This window comes from Miscanthus floridulus, chromosome 18 (genome assembly GCF_019320115.1).
Source record: "Miscanthus floridulus cultivar M001 chromosome 18, ASM1932011v1, whole genome shotgun sequence".
NCBI classification, from domain to species: Eukaryota; Viridiplantae; Streptophyta; class Magnoliopsida; order Poales; family Poaceae; genus Miscanthus; species Miscanthus floridulus.
The window spans coordinates 10,442,914-10,454,048 of NC_089597.1; the positions used below are offsets into that span (position 1 = coordinate 10,442,914).

Here is an 11,135-nt window from a genome sequence, read left to right on the forward strand (position 1 = left end):
AGAATGATTTAGCCAAAACTAGCATTTTAGGCAACAACAATGGCGCTCCTGTTCATTTATATTAAATTAAAAAAGAAACCAAGAAATTAACTAGAGATTACCTTGAAGACGGCGATCTAGAACTTTCTCGTCGAGGTGATCTAGACGTTACTGTAGGCTCCGTGGAAGCTGCTTTATACAATCACATTCTATAATCGTAAGAACTAAGAGATGAGTATGCTTGATGGTGCCCATTCGGTAACGGGACCTCTCCTGATAGGGAAACAAGAACGCCGCACCCCGATAATATCTTCAAGGTCTTGATTTTTTAATCAAAGGTATTCACCCAGCTTTATTAGAAAGCGTAACAAATACCAACGATCCAGGACTGGGGTTACCAGTTTTACATAGTAGCATACTGAAAAGTGAAAACAAGCAAGATAAAAGCTAAACCGAACTCGACAGCTTCAAAAGACACTAACTCAACTAAGGAGCCATCAAGTATACGCTATGCGAAACAAATTCACAGTCTCACAAGACGTTAAGCTAACAGGAACTTGGCATAAAGACTGAGAGCAAATGAGCACTGGCCGAAATCAGAGCCAAGGCCGAAATCAGAGCCAACATCTCCTCCGCTGTAGGCTTTAGCTTCATGTTCAGTAATGGGCGCCAAGTCTTGATCAGCATTATAGTGTTGTAGACGATCGCCACCGGGGACGACAACACCTCCTATGTTTGCGTATGGAACAAACATAGGAACAGTGTGCAAGTCCATGACAGAGATTGCCATGAACGCAGGGCGAATAAGATAATACCCAAGATTGAGCTACAAAATTAACTTACTGCAGCACTGTGATAATTTTACCTCGTATGAGAAGGGTCCTTGTGGAGTGTCCAGATCATGGGTGCCAATAGCAACGAGAGTTCTCTTCCTGTTATCCATCATGGACTAGTCTGAGTTAATTAATCATCGTATTGAGTACAATCCTGATATCAATACAATGAAAAGCAAAAAGCAATAAGATAAGCTATACCGGCAGATATTTTGGTGGAATTTGTCTTGAAGATCAATGAAGCTGTTGTATCTTGCTTCATCAAAAGTTACCCCTCTTAGGACAGCACAAACTACGTATGGTCTAATTTTTGAAGTCTGAAAAAAAAAAACAGCAAATCAAGGCTTACATTGGAAGAAAATAAGAACGCAAATAATATCATTCTGGAGAATACGATCAGCATCAACATTAGCAAATACAACACTAATCCGTTAATACATAGCTTCTAGAATTAGTAATAATAACAGGCAAATATGAAAATCATGAATATGTTAATGTCTTAACATTTAGCACCAGCTTCAAGCTATAATGGTTTTCACGACAATAATAAAACATTACAAAGAGCATGCACCAAAAAAATAATAATAATAATGGCATGGAATATGTCAGTAGGGTATTGCTTCTTTTTTTTCCTTGAAAAACGACAGTTAAGGACCGTCCAAAACGACAGTTAACTGGGTAGGGGCTACCCAAACCCATTTTTTTCTTCTACCTTAATGAAATGACGCGCAGCTCTCCTGCGTAGTTCGAGAAAAAACGACAGTTAAACACATCATTTCTCTATTACTCCTTAGACATAACAGTCCATATCCAATCCAAAAACCCAAAAAGAATCAACTGGTTCGAGAGCATTGGCAGGTTATAACATACACCAAACAGTGCTGCTGTACAATTTTCTCTACAACCTAGAGATGGAAAACTGAAGAAATCTAGCCTTTTCTTCTAGGAAATTATTTGAAATGCACTGCGAGTCCAAAGAACATGATCTTACCTCTGGTTTAACATGCATCTGAAGAATTGAACCACGAGGGATGGATGAAACTTGGAATACAGGGCTTGCTTCAGTCCCCGTGAAAACGCGGAGAGCTCTTGCTAATCCTTCAAGACATAGCAAATCATATCTGCATACATTGTTCCAAGTTTTCACCGGGTTTCCAAACTCCTGTATACCTACCTAGTATTCTAGTAACTTCGATTCCATTGACGAAAACAAAATCTGCTGACCTGTTGGCGGCAACCTCTATCTTGTAGATGACCTCGTCATCGTCCTCGAGGTGCTTCTCCTTCCTGATAATAATAGCCTTCTCCGTCGTCTGCACACGCACCCCAAAACACTCAAAATTCAGACAACGCCACTCTCAGCACAGTGAGTGAATGGGAGGGGATACGGCGTCGAGCTCGATGCCGAACTCGAAGCAGAGCGCCTCGAACTCCTCCTGTGTTGCTGCCAAGAGGACGGGTTACGAGTTGTCGCGGAGTGGAGAGCTGGAGGAACTGAGCAAAGGAAAACAAACTTACTGTAGGTCCGACCGAGGGCGGCGAAGAGACGGTCCCGGCCGACGCTCACCGTCGGCATCGCGGCGGCGGCGGTCTGGGAGGCCTTCCATGGGAACGAAATCGTCAGGGTTCGCCCGGGGCGACGTCGGCCGGCCGCACGATATGCAGCCCATCTAAGCCCAACGACCCATCTAAACTCAGTCTTTTGATTGCTTTGGAAAGGCGAGTGCTTAGAACTGGCAACGATGCCCAACAAAGGGACAACAGGCCGGCCCCTATTTGCTCAGCGCCAGCGGTCGTTCAGGATAGAACCAGATCACACGCAGAAATTGCTCGCCACATTCAGGTTCTGAGATGCAGAGTAGAGGGCAGTTGAAACGCCAATAAACTCTTGCCTGCCCTCTCTGATGATGACCAGTCGTGTCATTTTATTACCAACGCGTGTCCGTGATAGCTGAATCGAACTGAATGCAAAGCTGAAAGCCTGAAACATGCATGTTTCATCTCGAATCTCTTTTTTCTGATCGATCAATCTGCAAGCAGTCTCTGAAACATGTCTCTGCCCCTACTAGAACGTACAATTTTAGCCGTCAACAATTAGGTTTTGGCCAAACATGCGTGTTTTATTTACACAAGCGTCACATATATATGATCTAAAGGCGGTAGATATACGCACGCTTCTTCAGATAACATGAGATGCCATGGGCATATCTTCCTCTTCCTCTGAATGACCGAATGCATCAGCATTTTCAGCAACAAGAAGGTTTATAGATTAAGATTTGGCGACCACTGGTTTCCCACATTCAATCTTTGGATATCATGTTTCTGGGTACTTAATTTTAGATACAGATCAACCTAAACCGAACCAACAAATCAGATTGGCATGCTTGACAGGACAGAGGAGGCCACCCAGAAACCTGCAACGTTGCTACGTTGGCATTAGCTACAACAAAAACCTTGATGCCACGCTTCCTTGGCAACAATTGGTGTGATGAATACAAAAGGTACATGAGAAGCTATCATGACAGGTTCGACGTGCCACTGTCCATGGCATCCAAATTCAACTATTCATCTGAGTCGATCACTTCTTCGAAATCATAGAACGGATGGGCCTGCATATATAGGAAAACAAAGAAAGAAGATACTCCGAGTCAGTTGATTTGTTTCCCCCACTCCAGATTGATTGTTTTCCATATTAAGAAATAATAACTCCAAGTCTCACATCACAGAACCAAGTACTCCTGAGTATATTGTTGAGGATTGAGTCACATACCGCAGGTCGAGGCTTTACAGCTTCAAAGCTATGGAAAACAGGGGTAGCAAAATCAGGTGGATTAAGGACAATATATGCTCCACGATTGTTATGCCGCTCCTCTGAAGCCTATACAAGGTTCAGAAACAAAGAGTTAACACCATATTATCATCATAATATGCAAAGGATACAAAAAAAAAAGGCAGAACTTATATATGAGTAAATCTCTTACAGAACTTGCAACAAAAAGCCAGGAAGGGATTCAATATCGAAGATGAACAGCAAAAAATTATCACCTGAAATTGTGGGTAGTCTGGTGCACTGAAGAGAGTAATTAGTTTCCCACATTCTACTTCGTGATCAATTGTATATCCATTATCCATTCCCAAGAGATCGTGTCGCTTGTCTCTTGCGTCTGGACCTTCATGTGACCTGATGATTAGCTTTGTTGAATGAAAAGATGAAGTAAGCATGTGAACTTAAAGCAAATACAGTTTTACCATGATGCTAACTTTCAAATATTATTATGGAGCATTAGAGCTAAATGCTCAACGGGCTGCGGGACAAAACATACCATTACCAACTGACCGAGTTCAAAGATAACCATTGATACTAAGTAAGCCATATCATTGAACACTAACACAAAAGAAATTAGAATCATGTAACTCACTTCAAGTATGTTAATAAGTAATATCTCACATTCACTGCATCAACATATTAGGTGACATCTATACCACACAACAATTTTCAAAAAGAGAAACGCTGGATGTTACTGCATGCTTGTCACCTGAAGCTACTAAAGAGTTTTATATAATCCTCAACTAACCACAGACTAGGCCGGGGGTATACACATACAAATCAACCTATAACGCCTTCTTTGTGGGCACCATCAGATTTGCAACATGAAATAGAATTTGGAAATAGTGAGCTCTCATACGTTGCAATTTTTTCATATGATTGATTGTTCTTAACAATTTGAAATATAACAGGAAGAGTAATAAACGAAACAAAATGAACCTTCAAATGATTTGTCCGCAGAAACTGTTGAGTGATATCTGGACCCCAAAGCAAACCGATGCCTCGTTCTTTATTCGGTGAAAGACCCATCTGCAAGGAAGGGTCGGACCAGAGCACATCCCCAGGGATCAAATTTGAGCCTTCCGAAGGAGGGTCAAGAACAGTTCTCCTTGCTTTCAATAACTCATCCAAGGATCCAAGTTTCATGGCTGTGACATCAACAGTAAAATCCGCCTTGTATTTGTGACCCTTCTTTCTTTTTTTTGATCTCTTTGATGGCACTACAATCGTTCCACGGAAGACACCTCCGTGTGCGGTGTACACGCTTCCTGCTATTATTGTCGCTAGAGGAAGGTCCTCAAAACATCTTAAAAACTTTCGGTAAACTTGAGGGCCCTGATCTTTGTATTTAGTCATTACCTCCTTCTCGAAACCATATACTGACGTGCAGTATTTGGATTCATGGTTTCCTCGGAGAAGGAACACACAATTAGGGAGCAGCACCTGAAAGAAAACAAGAACCAATAATTAGCAACCATTTATGTTGTTACCCTGTTTGATTGTTGAACTGAAAGTTTTTATAGATCACTTTTAGAATGCCAAAGGAGGACAAGCATGCTTGTGCAAGTTAACAGCCAACTGTCTAAATATATATCACATCATTGATATGTCAGCCGTTGAATGCTGAGGAAACGAGAACAGGTGCTCCCAAAAATAAATAATGTGTGGATCAAGACTCATAATTCTATGTTGATTTCATTTAGTTGCATATTGTGCAAAATGAGCAAACTTATGACTGCTATTAAGTCCAATCCAAACAAAGGGGATACATCATTATTCGTTAGAGTCAGCACTGCCATGAAAATAACTCAGCTAGCTTGCATTACCTATGGAAAATCTATTAACTGTCTTGTTATCTATTGTTATATAAGTCCAATCCAAACAAAGGGGAGACATCATTATTCGTTAACTCAGCCAGTTTGCACTACCTATGGAAAATCTATTAACTGGCTTTGCTATCAATCCATCTACGTCCATAAATCTAGCAGATTCAACAAAACAAAAATGGAATCCAAATATGATTGTGTGAGTTAATAACAGTCAAATGTCTAAATATATATCACATCATTGATATTTCAGCCATTGAATGCTGAGGAAATGAGAACAAATACTCCCAAAAATAAATAATGTGTGGATCAAGACTCATAATTCTATGTTGATATCATTTAGTTGCATATTGTGCAAAATGAGCAAACTTATAACTGCTATTAAGTCCAATCCAAACAAAGGGGAGACATCATTATTCGTTAGAGTCAGTACTGCCATGAAAACAACCCAGCTAGCTTGCATTACCTATGGAAAATCTATTACCTGTCTTATCTATTGTTATATATAAGTCCAATCCAACCAAAGGGGAGACATCATTATTAGTTAACTGAGCCAGTTTGCACTACCTATGGAAAATCTATTAACTGCCTAGCTATGTATCAATCTATGCCCATAAATCTAGCAGATCCAACAAAACAAAATGGAATCGAAACACGCATGAAGCTTAACAACGAGTTGGAGGATCCGCAGCAGAATTCACCTTCCACGCGAGTAGCAGCAGGAAGGTCTCGAGGCCCCAGGCGCCGTGGTCGACGTAGTCGCCGTTGAAGATGAAGATGCGGTCCTCGGACGGGAACCCGGCGTCGCGGAGCAGGAAGATGACGTCGTGGAGCTGGCCGTGGACGTCCCCGACGACGACGACGGCCTGGCCGGGACGCGGGTCGACGCGGACGAGGTTAGGTTCGCGGTGCAGGATGGCGGCGGCAGCCAGGACCAGGCGCTGGACCAGCGCGGCCGGGAGCACCTCCGGGAGGTGGTCCGTGCGGAGGTGCCGTGAGCACCAGTCCAGCGTGGACGCAAGCCCCGCCACCCAGTCCCGTGTCAGCGCGCCGCCCTCGGGCCACTTGACCACCGGCGGGGCCGGTGTCGGGTCCGGGGAGGGATCCGTCGCCGCTGCGGCGGCGGCGATGGCGATGGCATTGTCGTCGCGCTGCGACATGGCATGGGCTAGGCTGCTAGTACCCTCCGTGTAGTCACTGCATGAAGCACGTGTACCTAAAAAATACAAGGTCAGATAGAGCATGCTACATGCATAGTACATGAGAAATAAGGAAGGTTATCATAGAGTTACCTAGGACTGGAACCCTCTGCTGGGAAGGACCAGAACATCCTCCAAATCCTACGACTGGAGGTGGTGGAGGAGGAGGTGGAGGCACACCCTGGTGGACGTCAACAACTACATCTGTGGTCGGGCGGCATGATGCTCGGCGAACTCCCGCCAAGCAACGTTGCCCCAGTCGTCGAAGGGCGGCAACCAACTCAAGCCTACCAACCGTTGGCGGGGTCTGCTCGAACCTCTGGGCATACGAAAGCAGCTCGTTGCCCACGTCACTACAGATATCTGTCTACAAGCCGGGCATGTATTGTCTCATGTATTACCCTTCCTTTGCAAAGTAGGGATAGACAACGTAGTTAAGAAATTCGCTTACCAGCGCATGGAAAGCAGCTGGTGGCTCCATCACGAACGTGTCGGTGATCTCGGCCTTGTGCGGCGCGGCCTCTACTGGCACGGGGAAGCAACGGACGCGTGTGGCTCCGTGGAACCAACGCAAGTACTCTTGGTACGTGCCCTCGTCGAATGGCCCACCAAGGTCGTGCACGTCGGCAGCAGCCTGTGCCCAAGCGTTGACCCAAAGCACCATCCTATCCACCCACGATTGCTCGAACGCTATACCTTGACCTTTCCTTGAATACCTACAATATAATTAATAATAAATAACACTATGACAACATATAGAGGAACAGTTAATGGAACAAGACTTACCCGTGGGACCCGTCAAACTCAAGTCGGGGAAGGGGAAAGACCTGCGCACGGCCAAACTGACGTGCCACCCGCTCTGGACAATATGGCTCGACGAAGATGTCGAACACCAGTCGTTTCCTCGTGCACCACAGCTCCTGGTCTCGGTAGCACAACTCCGACAAGCCACGCGGAGCACGGGCATGTATGTCAGCTGCTGTGTACGGGGTCCACCGAACCCTGTCAGCTGTGAGCTGGTCCAATGCAGCGACGTACGCATTGTACGTGCCTCTACCCGTTGCCCACCTAGGCTGCAAAGAGCAACAAATTTGATGAAAATTAAAAGCATAATAGTCAGATGCATGAACAAATAGATGAAGATGGTGTACTTACGTCACGGGACAACCAGAGTGTGCCCATCGTTGGGGCATCAAGCTCATCGGCCTCACCAAACAGGTCGAAAACGTACACCTCGTCGGCGTACGGCTTGTACGACGACAGGGTCGGCCTACCGATGTCGAACCGCTCGAACGACCACAACATCAGCAACAACGGACAACCAGCCAACGTACCTGTCGACGTCCTCCGAGTGCAAGCGTCACACAAAGCCCGATACGTAGCTGCAAGCACTGCCGAACCCCAACTGTACTGGGGAATCGCCTCAAGTGGTGCGTACGCTATCTGCGCCGCGTAGTGGACGAAGTGCCTGTCGACGGTGTCGTGGTGGGAACTGGTGAAGAGTACCCAACCAAACAACCAAAGCAGGTACGCCTCCAAGTGTCGCAGCACCCTCAAGTCGTCCTCGTCGTCCGTGAGCCTCTCCGCACGGAACTGAGACAACCAAGCCTTTGGAGGCCCGTGGCGGTCGTGGAAGCCTAACTGCTCAGGCTCTCCCTCCGCCGGCTGCAACACACCGTCGAAACGGTGCAGGAGTTGCTCGTCCCAGTCCGCCGGCACGACAACTGGGCCGATCGGGGTACCGTCGAGAGGTAGACCGAAGAGCATGGCGACGTCCTGTAGAGTGACGGTCATCTCACCTATAGGGAGGTGGAACGTGTGCGTCTCCGGTCTCCAGCGGTCCACCCAAGCAGAGAGGAGTGCACGGTCCACTGGAAAACGCGCACTCATATGCCTGTGTCGCTCAACCAGGCGTGCAAACGGAAGCAGACCAGCAGCACGTAGCCTGTAATGGGAACAAAATTATAGATTAAATAATTGTAACAAGTACAGTTGTAACGTATAAGGTACGAATTAAACAAACCGTGGAACCCAGCGGTGGTCAAGTAACCACAACTTGTCGTGGGTACGAAGACGTAGGGCTGCGGGAAGCTGCCCGTCCTGCAAGTTGGAGCGGTGCCTCTGGTCAACAACAGGGTCGATAAGCTCCATGCCGGCCATCCTACAAAAACAAAGATTTTTTTGAAAATACAAATACATATTAACAAGTACATTCAAAAGGCATAATAGTCGAAACTTAAATATTACACAATACAATAAAGGTCCCAACATAGAATAATACATAAAATTTTACATGCCCAAACTAAAAAATTACACATGAGAGTCCCAAACCAAAGACTTGGCCTTTGCAGACTACAAATTCGACGAGTGACCCATTGCGAGGAGAGCATTTTGACCAAGAGTCACTACCAACACGCCAAAAGAAGTTGGAGGACTGAGTGGAGACAATGATATGTGAGTTGGGAGATGCTAGAGAACCAGTGAGGGTAGCACCATAGTAGTAGAGCTCAATGTTTTCAACAACTGGCAGTGGTGGAGATGAAACCTCAATACTAGTGAATACGTCAAAAAGAAAACATGTTGTTGTTGGAGAAGATCACATGGCCAAAGGAAGCACCCCTAAATGCAAACTTATGCAAAGCACTTGGTGGATGGTTATTATCATAATCGCTAGAAAGCATAGGAATCTGAGAGCAAAGTAATGTATCTTCTTGGCTGGTTTAGATCAGTGACGTAACATGGGCGTTTGGATACAGAGGTGTTTCTGGCAACATTTGGAAAAGGGCGAGGGGAGCAGAAAGAGACATTTGGGTTGAGGAGGAGAGGCGGAAAGAGTGTGTACAAGGTAGATTTGCATGGGTAAGATGAGAAGGCAGAGCGCCAGGGGTGGCAGGTGGCTGCAAAGGCAAGAAGATCAGGGAAGGACCCCAACAATTCAACAATGGAGTGCAGCAGGCCATCTGGGAGGCCTGCCCAATCTCGAAGCTTGGACATAACTTGCAGGCGAAAGCAACTTCTCTGTGTCAAATTTGAACCCCAAGCAAACACATTAGTGGATTGAACTTGATGGAGTGAAGAGAATAAAGCTGGTACTTTATAGGAAAAATGGCTAGTGCATATCGTTTCTTAAAATGTCAATCCTAAGCACAAGAATGCAGCTGAACAGAACATGCAAAATAATACTAGTCACAAAAATAAACATGTGATTCTTGTTGTGTAAAACCATGGTTGGATTACATGGATAATGCTGGGGTTTTGCTATGATAATGCAGTAATGCTTAGGAGTGTGTCTAGCCTTCTTGCAGTATAAAGTCTTAGTATGTCGCTTCGATCAATAATTTCAAAGAGCCAGACCAGTATAATAACTTAACACGATTTATAGTATTTTATCATCACAGTTATCATATGAGCCTATTCGATTACAGAAAAATAGCAAAAGCATTGCTTTCCTACAATTTAATAATGGATAAAAAGGTAAGCTAACACAATAAAAAACTGTTTACTCCTCTGCACGGAGTAAGCATTGCTTTCCAGATCAAATGTAGTTTGATCCAAAAAACATCAACTACAATCACCACAAGATGCCCTTAATATTCTATTAGTCTAGAACCAGATCAAATCAAATAAAAATCTGTTTACTCCTCTGCACGGTAAATGGAGGCCAGTCCCTACCCTTTATACAGCAGTAAAGTAAGAATACCAAGGTTTAAATGCCTCTAGTTCATTCAAGATCTCAATACTGGGAAGAACCAAGCAGTGCTTAGAAACCCAGCGCAAGCGTTCTTGCATTAGGGTTAGGGAATTAGGGGATCCGCACAAAACAATGGGGGCGGAGGCGGAGAATGGTAAAGATGTCGGACGAGCAATGAGCGTATAAGGCTGACCGGCGGACCGCGAGCGGAGGCAGACCAGTAGATGGTGGCGCGGCGGCGAGGGCCGCCTCCGGCAGTCTGGCAGTCCTTGGAGCTTCCGTGACTGACTGCCTAAACTCTCCACTGCAACTGAAGCTTCCGTGTGTAATAGAGAGGCTTTGACTGGGCTGGGCTAGGCACCTCGGGCCTCTGGGCTGCTACTGGGCCGCGTGATTTGACTAAGTATGAAGTGACTTAAAAATTTACCAAACTGCTTGTTTATGATTTGTCTTGCCAAGAAGATTTGCAAATTAACCTGGGATCTGCACTCAAAGTATTCTATTCTATGGCTAATTGATATTTCTGGAGCATAAGAAAACGATTTGTAATATGACTACTGAAGGTTCTTCTTTGCATTGACTTAACCATTCAACTCAAACTGTTGATTTCCAAAAAAAAACATCAAACTGTTGATAACAGACTCTGTACACATTTACATGCACAAAACAGACTTGTCTACAGAGTTTGTAGTAAAAGTAGTAAGTGGATACAGACCCAATACATACTTACATGGACCAAACAGAATACATTACAGCTTTTTTTTAGTTCAAGTAAGTGAC

General features: G+C 44.9%; 2 protein-coding genes across 4 annotated transcripts; both read right to left on the reverse strand.

Moving 5' to 3' along the window:
- Positions 1-360: 360 nt before the first annotated feature.
- LOC136524797 (phenylalanine--tRNA ligase beta subunit, cytoplasmic-like) lies at positions 361-2,574 on the reverse strand. Its single transcript, XM_066518042.1, has 7 exons — positions 2,331-2,574; positions 2,223-2,256; positions 2,037-2,125; positions 1,804-1,933; positions 1,014-1,129; positions 845-911; positions 361-708 (listed from the first exon to the last, which is right to left on the reverse strand). Exons 1-7 carry the CDS (start codon positions 2,480-2,482, stop codon positions 526-528), a joined length of 771 nt encoding a protein of 256 aa, XP_066374139.1. The 5' UTR covers positions 2,483-2,574; the 3' UTR covers positions 361-525.
- A 460-nt stretch (positions 2,575-3,034) lies between these two features.
- LOC136522420 (serine/threonine-protein phosphatase 7 long form homolog) lies at positions 3,035-10,638 on the reverse strand. 3 transcript variants are annotated; one of them, XM_066516238.1, is made up of 10 exons: positions 8,688-10,638; positions 7,820-8,609; positions 7,451-7,737; positions 7,116-7,380; positions 6,758-7,031; positions 6,167-6,681; positions 4,579-5,082; positions 3,858-4,004; positions 3,583-3,690; positions 3,035-3,421 (listed from the first exon to the last, which is right to left on the reverse strand). In XM_066516238.1, exons 1-10 carry the CDS (start codon positions 8,945-8,947, stop codon positions 3,374-3,376), a joined length of 3,198 nt encoding a protein of 1,065 aa, XP_066372335.1. In that variant the 5' UTR covers positions 8,948-10,638; the 3' UTR covers positions 3,035-3,373. The 3 variants fall into 3 exon arrangements, 2 of the variants coding, with proteins under 2 accessions (XP_066372335.1, XP_066372336.1); XR_010775888.1 differs by lacking the exon at positions 3,035-3,421 and having other exon boundaries at positions 3,858-3,982; XM_066516239.1 differs by lacking the exons at positions 3,035-3,421; positions 3,583-3,690 and having other exon boundaries at positions 3,857-3,993.
- Between the last annotated feature and the right edge of the window lie 497 nt (positions 10,639-11,135).